Source organism: Drosophila nasuta, chromosome 3 (assembly GCF_023558535.2).
Source record: "Drosophila nasuta strain 15112-1781.00 chromosome 3, ASM2355853v1, whole genome shotgun sequence".
NCBI classification, from domain to species: Eukaryota; Metazoa; Arthropoda; class Insecta; order Diptera; family Drosophilidae; genus Drosophila; species Drosophila nasuta.
In genome coordinates this window covers 27,051,601-27,071,576 of record NC_083457.1, presented here as the reverse complement: position 1 = coordinate 27,071,576, position 19,976 = coordinate 27,051,601, and the positions used below count along the sequence as shown (strand labels likewise).

Below are 19,976 nucleotides of genomic sequence, written 5' to 3'. Positions count from 1 at the left end.
GCCGTCGTCAATTTTCCCATATTTATTTATGTTTCTCTAGTGCAATAAATATTAAGTTGTCAGCAATTTATTACAAAATTTAAAAAACTCTAATAAATATTAATAATCATTAATACTTAAAAAATTATCGACATCAATTTTTAACGGTGAGTTAAACTGTGACCGGAAAACATTATGAGGGAGAAAAAGAATAGAGCAGGGTACATAGAAACATACATACATATTGTATAGTGTATTTATGTATTTATTTAGTTGCCATTTGTTATAATTTCAATGCATGCGGCTTGTTGTCGCAGAACCTTGAAAAACTTTTTTGGTTATTTTGTTTGTCGTCGAATATAAAATCAATGCTACGTTCTCTTTCACTCTGCCGCAAAGCCTAAATGTGTGTGTTAGTGTGTGTGAGGTGTGAGCATGAATTGTATAAGCTATGTGCTGTGGTGGTGTTAGTGTTGCTGTGTGTTTCCCGCTGGGGTTGCTAACGACAAACTGTGTCGAAGAGGCATAAAGCGGACTGGTCCAGCAAGATGCAAGCAGTCAGATACAAAGAAGAACAAGAATTTCCAATGTCCGTTCACCCACAGAAAACCTAGCTATTAATAAATTCATGTTGAACTCTCTCTGAGTACGCGTATGCCTGTGTGTGTGTGTGTGTTTGAGTTCATTAGTTCACTGCTCTCTCTCTCTCTCTCCCTCTCTTGCGCTCCCATCAGCACTCTCACTCTCACTTCAGACGAACTCTTCTTATCAGCGTTTGTCGCGCGCGCCTTTTCTTATCAGTATTCAAACGATTGCCCGTTACTCTTGCTTCATTGCAATCAATTTAAAGTGAATAACGCTTAACAGCTGTTTTCAAATGCTGCTTTCTCTGTTTAACTAACTGTAATTGCAACTGAATAATTCAATGAACGGAATTTGCCGGTGTTTTGTGAGCTTGTGCTGCAGCTGTCTGTGATAAAAGAAAATGCAATAAGCAGAAACATATGCAAATATACAATTACGGTTTGCTTTACCGGCTTTTTGCTATAATTCTGCGCAGTCGTCACTCAGGACAGTTAGAAAGCTGTCTTACAATCGGTAGAAAAAAACTCAGAATTATTCGTTAACGGGTTTCTTCAAATAATGTACTTGGTTTTAATGACGGATAATTGAAACTATCGCAAATTTAATATTATATAGTAAAGTAAAGTAATTTCTATATAATTAATTTTCTTTTTATTTTGCAATAACTTAAATTTATTATAAACATTTTTTTTTAAATATTGGTATTAAAAATGTAATGGTTGTTCTCAAATATATCCTAATCATATTTTCTAGACTCATATTTTCGGGATGGAATATAATGATTCAGATGTCTTTTAAGATAAACAGACAACTTATTAACAACACTAATACAATCAAAAACTAAAATAAATCTTAATTGCTAGTTAAAAGATAATGTTTTTCCTAATAAGCACCTTTCATCCTATCACTCACACTCCCAGAGTTTGTATATTGACTAAATCTCTTCAAATCGTCTGCCTTTAATCTCCACAGTTGTTAGCAGACACATTGGGTTTGAGAGAACGATATGAGCAGATCGCATCGGGACCACAAGATTGTTATTATCGGCGCTGGAGCATCGGGTATTGCCTGTGCCACCAAACTCCTGGAGTATGGCTTTCAGAACGTGCTCGTCCTTGAGGCCGAGGATCGTCTAGGCGGACGCATACACACGATACCCTTTGGGGCAAATGTGATCGATATGGGCGCCCAATGGTGTCACGGCGAGCAGGATAACATTGTGCATGAACTGGCCAGCAAACATGATTTGCTGGAGTCGACGGGACCGGTCTATGAGAACTATCAGTGTGTGCGCAGCAATCGGGAGGTGTTGCCCGATAATGTGGCCAACCGGTTGAAGGCGATTGTGGGGGATTCGCTTGTGACGCGACAGCTGGAACTGCGACATTGCAGTGGCTCGCTGGGCAGCTACCTGTCGAACAAGTTCTACGAGATGCTGCGGCTGCCTGAGAATGCTGACATCGATCAGGTTATCGCAGACGAGTTCTTCGATAATTACAAGAAATTCGAGAACTCGGTGGAAGCATCCGATACGCTGGAGGAGGTGTCGGGTCGTGGCTATCTGAACTACTGGGAATGCGAGGGCGACATACTGCTCAACTGGAAGGACAAGGGCTATGTGGAACTGCTGCGTCTGTTGATGCACAGTCGAGAGCTGAAATCCGACTCGGATCTGGGTGTTCTCGAGCAGCGTGTGCTCTTTAACAGAAGCGTTAAATGTATAAATTGGAATCGCAACGATTCTCGCGTCGAACTGCAGCTGAGCAATGGTGAAAGTTGTCTGGCGGATCATGTGATTGTCACTGTCTCCCTGGGTGTGCTCAAGGAGCAGCATTTGCAGCTGTTTGAGCCAAAGCTGCCGGTGGCCAAGCAACGTGCCGTCGAGGGTTTGGCCTTTGGCACGGTGAACAAACTGTTTGTGGAGTTTCCGCAGGCCTTTTGGCCTGAGGATTGGACGGGATTCACGCTGTTGTGGCGAGAGGAGGACCTCAGTGATATACGTAATACCTCGCGTGCCTGGCTGGAGGATGTCTTTGGCTTCTATCGGGTCAGTTATCAACCCAATGTGCTTGCCGGCTGGATAATCAATGCCAATGGCAGGCACATGGAGACACTGCCCGAGGATGAGGTGATTGCCGGCTGCATGTATCTCTTCCGGCGCTTCCTACACTGGTCAATACCTGAACCCGTGGGCTTCCGCACTTCTGCCTGGTACACTAACGAACATTTTCGCGGTTCCTACTCCTTTCGCTCCATGGACACCGAGCGTCTGGGCACCGGAGCCGGCGACTTGGCTCAGCCCTTGACTGTGGTCACCATGACACCGCAATCGCCGAGCCGCGACAAATCGCTGCATCAGCAGAGTCGCTGTGACAAACCCATTGTTTTGTTTGGCGGCGAAGCAACCAGCGAACATTACTATTCCACAGTCCATGGCGCTGTCGAGGCGGGATGGAGGGAGGCCAAGCGTCTTGCTGACTTCTATGGCCTGAGCGAAGCTGTGAATGTGACCAAGTCACAGCTATAGCATCAGGCTATGGATGCAAACCATGTGAAAGTATCGTCTTCATTGGTCCTGGACCAAACTGGACTGGGACCACACACTACGCAATCAATCAATAATACTGGATAGACTTCATATACTATATGCATAAGGTATATAAGGCTCTTACTTTAAGTCGACGACTAATACTAGACATGATATGATATACGATCTTTGATATATGATCGAGCTACGAATATATATACAAATATGCTGAATTCTTATTATATTCGCATCTGGCAGCTGCCCAATAAAGTTGTTTAAATCTTACAGTAAAGTCTTGTGCCTCAGGGAGGAGCTAAGAAAATTTATTGCAATCAAATGAACATTAATATGGTTTAAGTGGCTAGGAAAGTTTATAGTCTAGTTTATAGCTATCTAGGATATTAATAGACCAGCTAATCTATTTATTACTTGCCCACGAATTTCTAATTAATTTAGGTATGCAAATTGTAGATCCTGGAGTTCAGTCTAGTCAAGAATAGCTGCAACTATTTTAGGGTTCAGTTAGTGTGGTCTACCCTAGAGTAGTTAATAATACTAGAATAGCCTAAAGTAGTTAGGATGAGGAAATTCAACATGGAGGGAATACGTTCGAATTAAAAGAAAGGTGATGCTTTTTTAGGGAGTATTTAAAAAAAAACCAACCTCATAAGAAAAGTTTTTTGATATAACATATATGAACTGTATATATAATTTGATTAGGTTGATTTTAATTTCGTGTTATCTATTCAGGAGGTAGGCTGGTTGTGCTTCAAACACAAAATTGTCAGTTATAAATGTTTGTAAAAATTACGGTCTATGGGAAGTGTAAGTGTGTTTAGCCGTTACCTATTAACTCGTCTGACTCCCTAATCCTCGCTGCCTGCAGTGCTATTCGAAGAAAACACATAGACAGCTCCACAATCGTTACCATGCGTCCAAGGCTAAGACACCCAAGAAGCTCAGCCAGTCCTTTCATTCGGAGCCGAATATTGTCATCCTTGGCGCAGGTGCCGCTGGCTTGGCTTGCGCCATGGAGCTGAAGAAGCAGGGCTTCCAACATGTACGCATTTTGGAGATGTCAGATCGAATTGGTGGTCGCATTCGAACAATGAAGTTTGCGGACAACTACATTGATGTCGGTGCACAGTGGGTAAATGGCAAGCATGGCAATGTGGTGTATCAGATGGTCAAGGGACTCAATCTGCTGGATACATCAAGCTGGGATGCATATATCAATGTGGAGTGGATACGCTCCAATGGCCAGATGATGCCACGCTCTATGCTGGTCAAGCTTGTTAAGGTGATGAGGAGCATAGTGCGGAATCAGCATGAGGATCTCATTGATTGCGACGGCACCTATGGTGAGTATCTGGTGGAGAAGTTTGCCGAGGCGCTATCGAAGCCAGATATGAAGCACATTGATCGCGAATGGGCTGTCGATTTTCTGCGCACATTCAAGAAAATGGAGGGCTCAGCTGTGGACACGGACATGAATGCGGCTGACTACGGTTCCTTTCGACCGTGTCAAGGGGATGGCACGCTCAATTGGCGTGACAAGGGGTAAGGATCGAATATACTTTATTTCAAAACAACATACATATGTAGCTCTTGCCTTTCCTTGACAGCTACAAGCAGTTCCTGCGCGTCCTGGTCGATGGTAATGAGATGAATGAGCATGGTTTGCTTCAAGGCTGCATTGACTTGAACTCGCGTGTGCTCAAGATCGATTGGGATCGCATCGATGGCACCATACAGATCACGTGCGAGAACAAGAATCAGTATTTAGCCGATCATGTGGTAATTACCGCTTCGTTGGGTGTGCTCAAGAAGAATCCGCGACTCTTCTTTCCAAATCTGCCGCTGGCAAAACGCAAGGCCATCAATTTTATGGGCTTCGGGCATGTGTGTAAAATATTTGCAGAGTTCGAGGAACCGTTCTGGAAGGACGATTGGACGGGCTTCAATGCAATGTGGTGTGCAGATGATTTGAATCAGCCGCAGCTGGAATGGCTCTCGGACATCTACAGTATTCAACCCTATGCGCATCAACCGCGGGTCCTGCTCGGCTGGGCAGCAGGCCCCAATACGGAGATCATTGAATCGATTGACTCTAAACTGTTGACCCTCGGAATTATGCTTATGCTACGCAAGTTTTTGCCCAAAATGAAAGTCACACAACCGAAGTGCGTGGTAACCAGTCACTGGAGCATTGATCCCGCTCATATGGGTTCCTATTCGTATCCCTCGATGCTGACAAAGAGTTACAACACGGGTCCCGATCAACTAGCTCAACCGGTCAATGTGCTTGCCTATGAGCCGACGACTCCATCGTATGTCTCCCTGCTGGACATCAGACCGATTACGGTGCGACCCCTAATCCTGTTTGCTGGCGAGGCGACAAGCTCCGACCACTATTCAACGGTGCATGGAGCTGTGGAGACGGGTATACGGGAGGCGCGTCGTCTCGCCGGATACTATCAGAAGGATTTGTAAAAGTTTATATACTACATATAGGTAGTAGTAAATGAGCACAAAGTATTCACATTTAGCTACATTGTTATATTTTAAATAATAAAAATGCTTAAGGTCTCTTTAAACCTTTACTGCTCCCGAATGATTTGTGGCTTGAAGTCCAGCTCCGATGCTTTCTTCAGCGACTCCGCATAGAGTGGCAAACGTTGCGTTTGCCGGAAGCCCCAGAAGTCCTTGACCTGACGGCACAGGTTCAAGTCCAGCTCCGTGACCAGCAAGCCATCCTGGCAACGCGACAAGCTCTGCAAGCAAAGGGCAATTAATACTTGTTAGGGATGCTTTACATTTAAACCTACTGGAGTGCGGGTGCCATCGGGAGCAGCCACATAGGTGGAGCCGTAGAAGGGTCCGAATTGCTTGTGCGCCGGCTGCCCATCGCCAGAGGTGTACTCATTGGGGAACTCCTCGGTGCCCACGCGATTGATGGGCACGGTAAAATAGCTGTTGGCAATCGCAGCATTGCGTGCCTCGATGCTCCACAATGGCTCCGAGAGTCGCCCAATGGTGGCCGAGGGATTGAAGACAATTTCGGCGCCATTCAAACCGAACATCATCCAGTTCTGCGGATGATGGCGACCATAGCAGATGTTGACGGCAATCTTACCGAACTCGGTCTCAAACACCGGATGTCCTGTGTTGCCCTCCATGTAGTAGGTGGACTCGTTAAAGTCTCCCACACGTGGGATGTGATTCTTGCGATGCTTTCCGAGGTAGCGACCGCTGTTGGAGATAACGACAGCAGTGTTCCAAATGGTCTCACCATGCTCGACATCGCGTTCGAGAATGGAGTGTATGATGACCATGTTGTAGGCCTTGGCTAGCTCGGCCAGCATTTTGGTGGTGGGACCTTTCTCCGCTTCCTCGGCGAACTCGCACCATGGGAACTTTTCGCGTGTGCAGAAAGCAAATGGCATAGCTGAGAAGAGAGGAATGTTTAGAGGGAGGTAATGAAAGAGAGCGGAAGAAAATACTGACTCCATGCCTCTTGCGTGCATACAATGTTGCAGCCCGCTTCCGCTGCTGCCTTGATCATGGCCTTGACCTTCTTCCAGATGCCCTCACGCTGCTCGGCAATTGGCGCCGTTGTTGGCAGTGCAATGGAATTCTGAATGGCGCCCACACGCACTAGACGGGGCTTCCTTAGCTCTTCGGGGCGAGCGGTGAAGCGATAACCTTTGATTTCGAAGCCATTCTCCTTGGCGGTGGTCAAGGAGCTTGCAGGCAGCTCCAGGGTTTGTCTAAGTGGTAACACAAACGACAAGAAGGGGTGTGAGAAAAAGAGAGAGAGAGTAAAAGGCAGAAAGTGAGAGCGAGTGATACAAAGAAAGAGAGCACATTCTTCTCTGCTCATCTGTTCGCTTTTTCTTTTGCCACTTCGTAAACATTTATTTTTATTATTATTATGTATCTGCGTTTGTTTTGATCATCATTTTTTGCCACCAGCTTGCGATATATGTATTTCGACGGACGCCGCTACGTATACGTAATATGTATTTTCTAATTATAAATTTAATGGGTGTTTCTCTACGTATTCTACATATTGATATAGGGAATGGCTGTCCAATGGATTCCATCGTGTTCTCTACAAAGTATTTGATTTTCTTCTAGACTTATCTCTGCAGTGCGCTGCCTCCACATTGTATTTCAATTGCCTATCAAATCAGCGCTAATCTAAATGCTTAATTGCATTAGCATACTTACTTAATTATATACATAGCTAGATTGTTGCATGCTATATAGTGAACTTACTCCTTCTCCACACCATAAAGTATGCGCTTGACCTCTTTCAACTCCTCGGCTGGCAAATGCTTCTCCAAGCATTCATCAAGACTCTTTAGTTCAAATGCAGACATGATTATTCCAGTTGTGGTATGACAAAAGTGCAATTAAATTTGAATGAAATTGCGAGTATTATTCAGGAACGACGGGAGCAACCACTCGCGATAAGCGCACAATCCGGAATGTGAATGCCATGCGATCGCTGCCATCGCCGCAGTTAATTTCTGCCTCTTTTTCTATGCCGCTCTTGTCTCTCTCGCTGCTGCTGCTGCTGTCTCTGCCTCTGCCTCTGTCTCTGCTGGTGTTCCTCGCTCTGCGTCGCAGTTTCCCTGCCTGCTGGCTTTAATTGACCTTATCGCGGTCAGTAATGACGCAGCTGTTGTATTGAGAGCATGCGGTCTACCTTAAACAGCTGAGCAGTCGCAGTCTTAACCCTTATGTGCACTTTTGTACTGCACTTGCATAGCGAATTTAATTTCTAAGTTACTCACAATGGAAATCTTATGCGCTTTAGTTGATTTATATGGCGTGGTATAAAGTTTTGCTTGTGGTTTCTTTTGTTGGTTTAGTGATAACGAATAATACAATGTTGAGCTTATCTAAAATCAGCTGAGGTGTTATCCGACTTCGCACTAAACATATGTAAATAGCGAGCTAGTGCGTACTTTAACACTTATGTGGTTGCTTCAGGTAATTTGCATATTATATCCGATGATTAAATATCCTCATGAAAACCATGCTAGCAAACAATTTGTTAAAATATCTCTGAAGAAGCTTTCCTCTGGTTTTTTGTATGAAATATGAAATAATATCCCAATTGTATTAGTTATTTTGTTCTTTAAATATATTATTTTACTATGCCATAGTAATGCATTAAATAATAACGCCCTCTGCTATCAGATCACAAAAGTCAGTTTTGCTGGAATTTGTAACACATTTATAATTTTCTCTGGTTTGTCTATAAAATTTAAACATTTTATATCTTTAATATATATAGATGGATTTCGGACATCATTATTCGAATAAAATAATTGTTGTACAACATATTTTCATTTTGTAATAATAATTTCGCTTAAATGTTTTGGTTAAATGGTTTCTTGAATTAGTTTACATATTATAATTTGCTTTTTATTTTTGGTTTTCGCTTGGTTTTCTTTTTATAATTTTTACTTCAGTTTATTGTATTCTTTTCATTGTTTTCACTGTTACGCAAAAAGGTACATGTCGTGAAAAGGACTAACGCTGGACAGGATCGTCCCCAAGGATTGCCTAAGGGTAAATAGTATTTTTCTCTATAAACGTCTCTTATGTCGTTTCCGTCCAGTTCAGTTTAGTCAAATTGAGTCGGTCTCTTTGTCTGTCTGTCCGTCTGTCGCTATCTAAATGCCGTTCAACATTGGCAACTAACTGTACATTTAGCTTTATCGGTTTCTCACGTTGTTTCACTTTTTTAGGGCAGTAAGAACAACAACAAGAACCAAAACAAGGGCTAAATTCGTATGGCAAATACTTTGGTGTTTACTTTTTCTTTGTTTTGTTTTTTCTTTGTTCAACAAATTTGCATGGCATGCTGTGATCCTTGATCCCTTAATTTACTGCACCCAAATCGAGGGCGCCCACAGAGGTTCATTCTCGAGTCGTTGCACATTCTGGACAAGTTGCTCGAAAGCATTCACCAGCTCCCCATTGACGATCTCCACATCGAAGAAGTGGCCATATAGGAAGTCAATGCGATCCGCCGATTTCAACATATCCTCGAACTCTTCATCGGTGAAGCTGCGCGCATTCGCCTCATCGAACGTGGACTTGGCCCTCGCCTCGGTTCGCGTCGACTTGAGCACACCCAACTCTGGAGGCTTAATGTGCACAAGGAATGGTTTCAGCTGTGCCGTGCGCAGCGTTTTGATGGCCTGATAATGCGGACTGATCACACAGACGCAGCCGGCGTTCACAATCGACTTGACACTCTCTGCCGAGGTGCCATAGAGGTGTCCCTTGTACTCGCCGTGTTCTACAAATTTGCCCGCCTCGATGTCTGCATCCATTTTGTCGCGTGCCACAAAGATGTACTCCCTGCCAGGAACTTCACCAATGCGCATGGGTCGAGTGGTATCTAAAATATCAAATAAATACTGTAATTAATTTGTAAGGGACAAATTGAAATCTAAAAACATTCATTTTAGGAAATTTTGATTTTAGCATTAAGTATTTTGAATATTTTATGAAATTCGAACTTCAAGAATTTCTATTTTAAACTAGCATTTTGATCTTGAAATGAAAATATTTGAAAAGTTCTTCCTTCTCTTGAAATGACAAAAAAAAAATATTACAAATATTCTACAATAATTCTATTCTCATAATAAGAAAGTTCTTATTGCAAAAATGTTAACATTTTTTTTATTATTTTTATATAATTCAGAAAATGCGATATTAAGATTTCCAATATTAAACTAGAATTTTTAATCTTGAAAGGAACTTCATTTATGAATTTTCTTATTTAAAGATTTGAATTAAAAAACTTTTCTTACTTATGAACCTAGATTTCTTATTCTTTCATCCCATAATTTGAAACTTACATGGCACTGGACTGCGGAATTTTTCCGGATCTCGAGCTATAAGACGTCGCCTCAATTCATTACGACCAACTCCAGGGGCACCGATGAGCACGACTGGACGAAAGATGCCAGGGCGAGGATACAGCTTGGCCACCTCCTCATATGTGGCAATCAGTTCGCGATCAAAGTCATCGTTTTCTGTCAAATCGTACATGATCTTTTTAGTCTTTGGCTGACGACAGGACGAGCTGCTGCTGCTCGTCTGCAGGCGCGGTGAGCCCGGCGGGGTGGTGCAGAGTGAGGCGCATGAACCCGCTGTGCCCCGCCGCGTTGATGAGGTTGCAGATGACGTTAGGAGGTTGAGGTACAGGTGGAGCGATGGTTTTTGTTGTTGTTGTTTTTGTTATGCATGAGCGTGCCACATGGTTAGAATGAAACGAATGTAACACATGATGGGAGAAAGACCAATTGAGGAGGTAATATGTTATGTAGTATATGAGTATATCGGTTATAAGGATAATGCAGAGAGTTATGAAAGTTGAAAGTTATAGTGGCTAAAAGCTGGGGCTTAAAGTTTCTTAAAGTCAAGACTTATTTTTATAGCAATGTATTATATTAGGTTAATAAATTATTTTTACTTTTTTTCCTTTTTTCCTTTACACTATTTTTGGCAATTTTCCAATAGTTTCAAAGACTAATTGCATTATAAAAATGTAACAATAAAAATTGATCAGCCTTGCCTAACTTAAAGACATATTTTAGTCATTCAAAAATAGTTATCAGTCTTTAACATTAAAGTTAGAGGTAATGAAAAGCACATAACTATCTTTGGTTATCTGTATTAATGTAGAATGGCATTAAGCCATTTAGGAACATTTAATGGAGCGATTGTTAGAGAAATTTAAGATACTTATGATCAGAGCAACATTATTAAAATGTCTTATAAATAACTATAACCGACATACACTATACCTCGAATGTTGATTATGGCAGATGATGCTGATTGACACTTACGCTTCGAGTCCAAGTCATTTGACTCCCGTTGGGTGCGTTCGTGCAGAATGCGTCGCTCCTGCAGCGCTCTGCTAGGTATGAGACCAGCGCGTGCCGAGCGTTCGTGATCCTTGCGCGCCTGCCACCAGTAGGCATCGTCCTGCGCCACAATGTGCAGGACATCGCCACGCTGGAAAGCGAGGCCCGCCTCCTTGCAGGGTATATATGGATCCACATCCGGATTGTAGTCAAAGTGAGCGCGCACACGCACCTTGGACTCGCGTTGTGCGCCCTTGGTATCCGCTGGCACCAGCTTGAAGGTAATTGTGCCCTCAGAGTTTTGCTGTAAATTCAAAAATGCACAATTAATAAATGAATAAAGTAAATTGATGTAGAGTGCTTGAATTGCCTACCAAAATGGTGAGCACGTCGCCCGGCGTCTTGCCCTCCACGTTGATGCTGTTGACCTCGATGACCTCGTCGCCCACGTGTATCAGACCCGAACGATCCGCAGCTCCGCCGTGCATAATGCGAGCAATGATTATCTTGCCCGTCTCCTCGTCGGTTTTTATAGTTGCGCCCTAAAAGTAGGCAACGCTTTTTTTATTATCAAAGTTTTTGCTCTCTGTGTATGTGCATGTGTGTATTTTGCTCGTGTGAGTGTGTGAGTGAGCGTGTATGTGTGTGTGTATGTGAGTGTGAGTGTGAGTGTGTGAGAGTCTGGTTGTTTATTTTGGGTGCTTCCGATACATATTGAAATTACAACAGTCAATTGTTACAAAAGGAACAACAAATTGTGCTTGTTTTTATACAAAATTGTTTTGCTTGTTGTTTTTGTTGTGTGGCAAGTTTAGTTGTTGTAGTTGTTTTTGTTGTTGTGGTGGTGGCAGTGGCAAGTTAAACAACAGTCTTAGTTTTATGGTTTTTGGAACTTTACAGTTAAGGACATTGTTTACTTACAACAATCGGTTCCGCACTTTGTGCTCCTGTCTGTGTTTATTTATTGTATTTATTTTATTTATGTTATTTTTATGGGCGAGTTTTGGATAATCAATTCGATTTTATTCGATTTTCGAAATGTTTTGGTTTTTTTGTTTTCATTTTTGTTGGTAAACAAAGCAAAATTTACAAAATATTTGTTAGCGTAAATAATTTGTTAGAGATGCGGTTTGTTAGGAAATGAATGAAAGCGCAGAGAGGAGCAGTTGGAGCAGTTTTTCTTTTTTTTTTTTGTTTAGACATAGGCATAAGCTGAGACAGAACAGTTGAAGGACTTACTCAACATGATATGAGGATGAGGACGAGGACGAGAGTGTGAAATGACATTACACAAATTACGAGACTGGCATTAGCTTTATACAGATTGAGCCGACAATGGAAATGACGATGAAACTGAAGATGGGCAATGAGTTGCGATATCAGCATGGATTAACTTACCAATGGCTCGTTGCTCTTGACGAGCTGCACTATTTTAATGGTCTCCTCATCTTCGTCCATTTCGATGGGCACCTCCGGCAGATGCGGATAAAAGTCCTTCTGGGCAATGGCATCGTGGGCAAACAGAAGATGCTGGTGAAGAGATTACAGATAAGTACACTCGAGTTAAATAACAATTAGAGCTTTACTTACCTGCACATGGGAGTCTTGTAGCAGATGGAAAGCCTCCTTGCACTCATCGTTCAGATGACAGCGCTGTGAGAGCTGTTCGAGCACCTCGTAAAGCACCTGGGCGGAGGAGGATAAAACAGGAGCTAGTCGATCATCGCGACCCACCTTGGCCACCTTTGTGTGTACGTTGACCAAGGCATTAAGTTCCTTGGACTCCAGCAGAGCTTTGAGAAAGTCAATCTCCTGGTCATTGGACAGATTGTCCGATTCCTTTAACGTTGTTATCAATCTCGAAAGCGCTGCAAAGGCATCAAGTTAATAAAGATTGTCAAGTGTTGCCAAAGTGAAGAGTCTAACCTGGATCCCAATTGATATCTGATGCCATGACTGCGGCTAGCATGCTACACACTCCCTCAGAGTTCCTTATGCTTCGTCAAGTGGTTCACCTAGATACAATGGAAAAGAAACATCAATTAAAAGTGGCTGTCGAGCTCAAGTTTAAATTGTTGAGGCAAACGCTTTGCTTGTTTGCCATCTGCTTTCCCCATCCACTTGAGGCGTTTTGAAAGAAGAAACCCAATATAGAACTGAATACACGTACGTGAATAAAAATCGATAACTGAATTTAACTCAATTTGCGCTGACTCTTGGCCCCAAAGGGAGACAACACCAAACACAAGTCGCAGCACATCCTGCGATGTGACGAAGGCGAAAGTGAATACAAAATGAAAATTTGATGCGTGCTGAAAGTCAATTTACAAACATCTTATAGATAAGTTGCTGAAGAAAAGCTGAAAAAAAGGCATTACCGTCCGCCTTTATGTCAGTTTTTGCCAAAAAAAAAAACGAAGAAGAAGAAGCGAAAAGAAATTGGTTTGACAACGCGTCATATACGTAATGGGGACATTGCTTATGCGTACAATGGCCATTTTCGCTTCATTAGACTTTCGACATTGGCGTCAGACTGGCGTCGACACTTTCTCGCAAGTCGAAGCTTTCTGCTGGCGTGGCGCAAAATGCAATTAGTTGGCTTTAGGCACAACTTACATGGGGTTTAACTCAGGCTGCTCCACTTGCCACACAACGCTGCTGATTTATGTGCAGCGGCAGTGGCAGCTGGCCAAAGAGGCAACTCGATTAGAAATAACACAATTTATGCTCACTTTCAGGTGAACAATACTGCGCTGTGCTGCTGCTGTTGGCTGTGCTTTGTCTCTCGCCTCACTGGTCACATGGTCGACGGTGTTCCCTTTTCAGTGACAGTCATAAATTGCAAACGTTTGCTGCACTAGGCCAAGCAACTATGGACGACAACTGCATACATTAAATGTTCAATGGCTGCGCTTCCTGTTGCATGGCTGCGCTCTCGAAGGTGGAAAATAGGCATGGCCCCCAGTCTCATTCACTGGCCAGCTGCCAAGCGGCAGTTCACTGGCACTTGCTGGCGCTTATAATGGGCCTGAACTCGTTCGCTTTTGTTGGCAAGCCAGCAGCTGGCCAGGCCAGGCCAGGCACTCATTAGCGCCTTCCCTTTGTACTGACGCTAAAAATAGCTGCGAGTTGATGAACCTTAAATGACATTCGCATGCCTCGAGCTTTGTTTTCGTTCTCGAATATTCACAAGAGACACGCACAAAACTAATCAGGCACAACTGACGAGTCCTTGACCATGCTGTTGTGATGCTGTCGAGAGGACGCTTGCTGATTGGGTTTTTATCAGTGCTCTACTTTGCGCTCCTTCACAGCCTCAAACTTTCGATGACCTTGAACTACATACACGCACACACACACACCGACACGCATGTGGTCACGTAAGAGTGTTTGTGTGTGTGTGAGTGGTGCCCCAAAACCGAACGCTTTCGCCTTTTGCCAGGGTGAAATGCAACGACGTCAGCAGCGTGGGCGTACTTAAGGGGAATGTCAGAGGGGGGAGAGTGAGGTTTAATATCATTGGAATTGACTGCGACAAGGATACGTACTTCATAACACATGCAAATAACAGCAGGTCCGCCTTTTGAATGTGAAAATAATAAAATACTTATTCAAATCAATACACCGAGAAGCATAAATCGATTGAGTAAAGTTGGTGAATAACCTATTGTATAATGTGTATAAGTTATTTGCTTTATTTATTACTTATTTATACTACAAGCGCAATTTAAGCAGCTTCGAATGTTGACTAGACATGAGACTTAATTAAGGATTTTTTTAATTAATAAGTTAAATGAATCGTTTAGAATTAAAGCAGTGCTGAATATCTAAATAAATAACTGAATATTTTTATATTCTAATTTAAGCGCTAGAAATAAATGAATGACATCTAACTGAAATTACTGATGCGATAAATTAATAAATTTCTAAAAAATATACGGCTGAATGAATGGCATCTAACTGAATAAATAATAATAAATATATTCCGAGTTGTATTTTAATTTAGATTGATAATTTCTCAAAATTGTATGTAGTCATAAATGTTCTAAACGAAATGAATACACATTAATGCTTGCAAACAAATTTGAATAGTTTTATGAATGGCTGAAATTTTTAATTGATTGTGTGTTTTAAATTTATTAATATAATTTATACTCATTATTGTCAACACGAATATTATTAAATACAGTTTAGGTATATTAGATTCATATTAATACGAAATTTTTAAAAACTCTATTGAAAAAAAAAACAAGTTTCTCTTGTTAATTCTAGAAACTTCCCTTAAATGTTCATTCTGCCTTTTAGTTATTATAATATTATATTACTATTAGAAACTATTTATTAGACAGTTCTTGTTGTTTAATTAGATATTTGGAAGTATAAACAATAAGTTTGTTATTAGTAAAGTTAATCAATTTAACTATACTTAACTGTCAGAATTTGGTTTGCTGCCTTGAACTTTAACATGATGTGGGAATACCGCAAATGTCTTGCAAGTCAAAAGCGTGATGAGCCTGTCTATCAACTTGCCAAATGATATGCCACATATCATGTGTCAGTGTATGATATATGTGTGTGTGTGACTGTGTGCGTGTGGTTTAGCTGCAATTACGCTAATTGCAAGTGCGGTTGCACAGGACTTCAGAGCTTGCCAAGTGCTTGGCCTAACGCGTGTTTCTTCTTTAATATCAGAAGACTGTCTGGAAAGCACACTTGTTGTTGTTGCTTGCAATATTTTTTGTTATTGTTGTTGTTGTTGTTGTGCATAATGATACGTGTCAATGGGCAGACAAAGGAAGCCACTGTGCCCATAAGATAAGACAGGTAACACAATATGAAAGCATTGTTGTGTTCGGGGAGAGCCGCCAAAGAGAGTGTGTACGCGAGAGTGCGAGGGAGAGAGAGCGCGACAGGGAGAGAGTGTGTGTCAGGGGTTGTTAAATCAGAGACAATTGCCAAACAAAAATGTTCGATAATTGTTGTAAACAGCAAGACTACAAAAAAATAACAACATTTGTTTATGGCAATGAAATCAAACGAATTTCAACGCGACAGCTGGTCACACTGCACAACAGAAGAGCGCGAGAGAGCGACTGTAGCATAAGAGAGCGAAGAGAGGAAGCGAGAGTCGAAGAGCGTAGCGTTAAATGAAAATTTTCGTTTTGGTTTTTAATTAAAAAAATGTAAAGACAATCCAGGCGAAAGTGGAGTGCAGGCGGGAATGCAGCTTACCTGAGATCAAATGAAATTCCAGAATTTGATGCTCTCGGTGGTTGTTGTCGCTGGAGATTGTGCTAACTGTCTCTGCTGCTATTCTTTGTTGTTGTTGTTGTTTGTTTTTTTTTAATTTTTGCATATGCTAATCTGCACTTGGGCAGTTTCTGAGGCTTTCACTTGACGTTATGTTTTATTTTTAACAAGTTTTCCACTTGGCGCAGACAACACACAGCATAACACACACAACTAAATATATATATATATATATATATATATGGATATATATATCTACTTAATATAGCTCAGATTCGAGGCTATTTTTAGTGAGGTCCACGAGCATTCCTCGAGCAAAACAATTGTCTATGATTTTGTTGTCAAATTGTCAAAAGAAATTGCAGACAACGTTGAGCAAAGTCACGGGTCGCGTTGCGGATGCGGTTGCAGGTCACTGCAAACAACAACAATAACAACAACAATGTCACGGAACTGAATGGAGCGCGGAAGAACGGCGCCTCTTTTGGCCAGAGATTGATAATGAAAAGCGACAGATGAGACTGCGAAACGAGACGACGAGAGCAGTCTCTGTGTGCGTCTCGACGAGCGACTGCAGCGAGCGACTGACTCGAACTGAGGCCAAATCTCTGGCTGCCTCGATGGCTGGCTGCCCCATTCAGAAACACAACACAGACACCGCCGCCATGCGTCGCACCACCCGGGCAGAACAGAACAGAGAACAGTAGAGCATGAGGGTTGAATTTGCGCATGTCAGCAAATTTTGTGTGAGCATAACAAAAATAATAATATCAGCAGCGAGTACAAGTCTGTCAGTGTCTGTGTCTTACATACAGGGTGTCTCATTCCTTTGGCTTTATTTCTATAATTTAATATTACGTTTTTCTATCCTTTTGTTAAGGTAATTCTTAACCAAGCAATCCAGCGCCGCCAGCTCCGAGCACACCACCACCAGCTGCTCCACCGATGCCAGCAAAGCCACCGCTTACTTTTTTATCATAGCGAGCCCGGAAGCGACCGCCGCCAAATCCGCCAGCTCCAAAGCCGCCAACGCCGCTGAGGCCACCGAAGCCGCCTTTAAAGCCGCCGCCGCCAAAGGCGCGTCCTCGCACGCGATAACTCTCACGATAGCTGCCAAAGCCACCACCGAAGCCACCAAAGCCTCCCACACCGCCGCCAGCAGCTGCGCCACCCAACAGTCCAGCACCTCCCAGTCCCAGGCTCTGTGGCTGCTGCTGAATGACGGGCACCTGCTGCACAATGGGCACCTGTTGCACCACCGGCACCTGCTGTATCGCGTTGATGCCGCCTAAACCACCGAATTCGATTGCTTCCACTGCGAATGCAACGCCGATGATCAGCAGCAGTTGTATATGTAGTGGGCACCACTTCATCTTATGCGTATAGTTAATCACGTTGTGTCACGCCTGCGCAGAGCCGACAACGTTTTTATTGCCCCGCCATGGCTTGCAGTGTGGTGCTGTGGTGCGTCATGAGCACCACTGTAAAATCCCAAAACCTATGCTGCGTTTGTTTGCTTCCACATTAGCCACGTTAAGAGTTGCTAGTTACGCGCTAGCTGACCTTCAATTGGAGGTGATTAGGTGCGAACTACACTGAAAGAAATGGGTGTTAAGCAAACTTATCAAAATGTAGTTAATGAATTTTTAGAAATATTAAGAATCAATTACAATTTGAAATAATAAATGATTAAGATCTAAAAAATTAAAGATTTGAAATGAACTTAAGGTATTTGAACTCCATAAAATATTGAATTCTTCTAAAGTCCTCTAAACATTTTATATTTTAATTTTGCATAACTTTTAGTTATAGAATTATGGCGAATATTTTTAGTTAATGAACCATTTTTTATATCAAATTCTTAAAGTATTTTATAATTTAGCTTAAGGAATTGCTTTTAAAAATAATATGTGATTTAAAAATAATATTTTAATATTTTGATTTTTAAAATCTTTTATTTTTTGATATGTAGTGGATATTTTATAGTTACTAAACTTTATTATAGGCTGATTTTTTAAAGGAATATTTTTATTCACAGAATTTTGCGAAAAATAGTTAATATTTTTCAAATGAAAATTGTTCCCATTGCTAACTGCAAGTTTCTCTGAGTGCATGCATTAGCTGAGCATTTCATGATGTAGCATCAACATTGCTAGAATATGAGTACATTGGCTTTGACACTGAGCTCTCGGGGAATTTTGGCATCACATTTGTGAATTAATAATGCAAATAGGCCAACAACTTAACGAGAAGGCACCAACAGACGTGGGCCACTAATTAATTTGCATAAATAAGCCAGCTTGGGTTGGGGCAATCTTCAGTAGTTGATTCAAAGATGATCCGGCAAACGGTTTACTTGCTCATCTCGTTGCTGGTCTTCAGCCAGCTGGAAGCCACACCCATTGTGAGCGAAGGCAACGAACTGGTGCGAAAAGCGCGACACTTGGGAGGCGGCATTGTTGGCGGTGGCATCGTTGGAGGCGGCATTGTGGGCGGCGGTGGCATTGGCGGTGGATACGTTGCAGCTCCGGCCATACAAACTGTGCCCGTGGTCTCCACGGTGCCCGTCATCACCACAGTGCCCGTGGTGTCCACCATTTCAACAGTGCAAACGATCCCCAGCTATGGCTATGGTGGCTATGGAGGAGGCTATGGTGGAGGCTATGGAGGCGGCTACGGCGGTGGCTATGGAGGAGGCTATGGCAGAGGCTTCGGCGGTGGCATCGGCGGTGGTAGCTTTGTTGGCGGTGGTGTTGGCTTTGCGAAGATAAAAGGTTTTGGCATCGGCGGCTTTCTGGGTTGAATAAAGTCTTAAGTGTAAATAAATCAATAAACAAAAGTGGTTCGAGATTGATTGTGTGTGTATTTATACCAATTACTTATAAACAGATGGGTGTTATGATTATTGAGAAAAGAAAAAAGTAAGATTGAAGATGGATGTATCGCCGAATTTATCAAATGTATATCTTATCTTGTTCTTATCATTCCAAAAAAAATGGGTAAGAAGTATTAGAAAATTGTAATACTTTTAGTAGTTAAATTTAGATGAATTAACTAAATATTGTAGTATATTGATGATATAGTGTCTTCAGACGAATATAATATTTAGTATATTGATGGTATATTTTTTACAATTATTGAAATGTGTAGCGGGTATCTTATAGACGAGCAAACTCGGGAGATGTTTTCATACTTATCTTGTATTTGTGTTTGTACTCGTATGTTGATGATATTGCAGTTTTGCTGTGAAGATTAAAGTTGTGACTCTTGTTTATGTTGAGTTTCATTTTACGTTTTCGGCTGTTTGTTTGCCTATTATTTAGCCATAACTCACAATACTATAAATAAAATAAGCAACATTCAGTGGCTTAGCTCGACGTTCAAATACGCTTTATGTTTGTAGCACTCCACTTAATTTATTCTGCATACAAAATATGATTTATTTGGAGCTAAGAAAGTAATTCGACCTTATACAATTTAAAGTGTAGGGTAATTATGAAAAAATCTCCACTTGTGTGTGCAGTCAAAAGTATTTTGTGTAAGCATTTAAGCGGCGTATAATAAGATCAGCCTCTGTATGCTGTGAGATCTAAGACATGACGTTACTGTGGGTGTCGGCATCCGATTTCGATGTAGAATGTTCTGGAAGAATAATTTCAGAGAAGCCCTTGAGATTTGTACAGTTGTTCGATACAAATGCACTTGAATTGTAGACATTATTATAAAGGAAATACTAA

The 19,976-nt window shown here is 41.9% G+C and overlaps 6 protein-coding genes across 11 annotated transcripts; 3 read left to right on the top strand and 3 right to left on the bottom strand.

Annotated features, from left to right (window-relative positions):
- Positions 1-43: 43 nt before the first annotated feature.
- On the top strand, positions 44-3,373 carry LOC132790236 (spermine oxidase-like). Of its 3 annotated transcripts, none has more exons than XM_060798702.1 (2): positions 44-146; positions 1,537-3,373. In XM_060798702.1, exon 2 carries the CDS (start codon positions 1,571-1,573, stop codon positions 3,089-3,091), a length of 1,521 nt encoding a protein of 506 aa, XP_060654685.1. In that variant the 5' UTR covers positions 44-146; positions 1,537-1,570; the 3' UTR covers positions 3,092-3,373. The 3 variants fall into 3 exon arrangements, with proteins under 3 accessions (XP_060654685.1, XP_060654686.1, XP_060654684.1); XM_060798703.1 differs by lacking the exon at positions 44-146 and adding an exon at positions 920-1,077; XM_060798701.1 differs by lacking the exon at positions 44-146 and adding an exon at positions 1,046-1,183.
- Positions 3,374-3,510: 137 nt separating this feature from the next.
- Positions 3,511-7,594, bottom strand: LOC132789448 (beta-ureidopropionase). Its single transcript, XM_060797476.1, has 4 exons — positions 7,373-7,594; positions 6,599-6,861; positions 5,920-6,539; positions 3,511-5,865 (listed from the first exon to the last, which is right to left on the bottom strand). The coding sequence occupies exons 1-4, from the start codon at positions 7,474-7,476 to the stop codon at positions 5,692-5,694; spliced, it is 1,161 nt and encodes a 386-aa protein (XP_060653459.1). The 5' UTR covers positions 7,477-7,594; the 3' UTR covers positions 3,511-5,691.
- On the top strand, positions 3,801-5,694 carry LOC132789447 (spermine oxidase-like). The gene is made up of 3 exons (XM_060797475.1): positions 3,801-3,916; positions 3,978-4,651; positions 4,717-5,694. The coding sequence occupies exons 1-3, from the start codon at positions 3,908-3,910 to the stop codon at positions 5,582-5,584; spliced, it is 1,551 nt and encodes a 516-aa protein (XP_060653458.1). The 5' UTR covers positions 3,801-3,907; the 3' UTR covers positions 5,585-5,694.
- Positions 7,595-8,919: 1,325 nt separating the features above from the next.
- Positions 8,920-16,839, bottom strand: LOC132789446 (MAGUK p55 subfamily member 7). Of its 4 annotated transcripts, none has more exons than XM_060797470.1 (9): positions 16,222-16,839; positions 12,916-13,004; positions 12,580-12,857; positions 12,388-12,519; positions 11,911-11,940; positions 11,364-11,531; positions 10,972-11,293; positions 9,979-10,272; positions 8,920-9,515 (listed from the first exon to the last, which is right to left on the bottom strand). In XM_060797470.1, exons 2-9 carry the CDS (start codon positions 12,956-12,958, stop codon positions 8,995-8,997), a joined length of 1,788 nt encoding a protein of 595 aa, XP_060653453.1. In that variant the 5' UTR covers positions 12,959-13,004; positions 16,222-16,839; the 3' UTR covers positions 8,920-8,994. The 4 variants fall into 4 exon arrangements, with proteins under 4 accessions (XP_060653453.1, XP_060653455.1, XP_060653454.1 ...); XM_060797472.1 differs by having other exon boundaries at positions 9,979-10,155; XM_060797471.1 differs by lacking the exon at positions 11,911-11,940 and having other exon boundaries at positions 16,222-16,838.
- Positions 16,840-17,126: 287 nt separating this feature from the next.
- On the bottom strand, positions 17,127-17,612 carry LOC132788133 (uncharacterized). Its single transcript, XM_060795454.1, has one exon. The coding sequence runs from the start codon at positions 17,610-17,612 to the stop codon at positions 17,127-17,129; it is 486 nt and encodes a 161-aa protein (XP_060651437.1).
- A 962-nt stretch (positions 17,613-18,574) lies between these two features.
- LOC132788132 (uncharacterized) lies at positions 18,575-19,042 on the top strand. The gene has a single exon (XM_060795453.1). The coding sequence runs from the start codon at positions 18,575-18,577 to the stop codon at positions 19,040-19,042; it is 468 nt and encodes a 155-aa protein (XP_060651436.1).
- Positions 19,043-19,976: the final 934 nt, after the last annotated feature.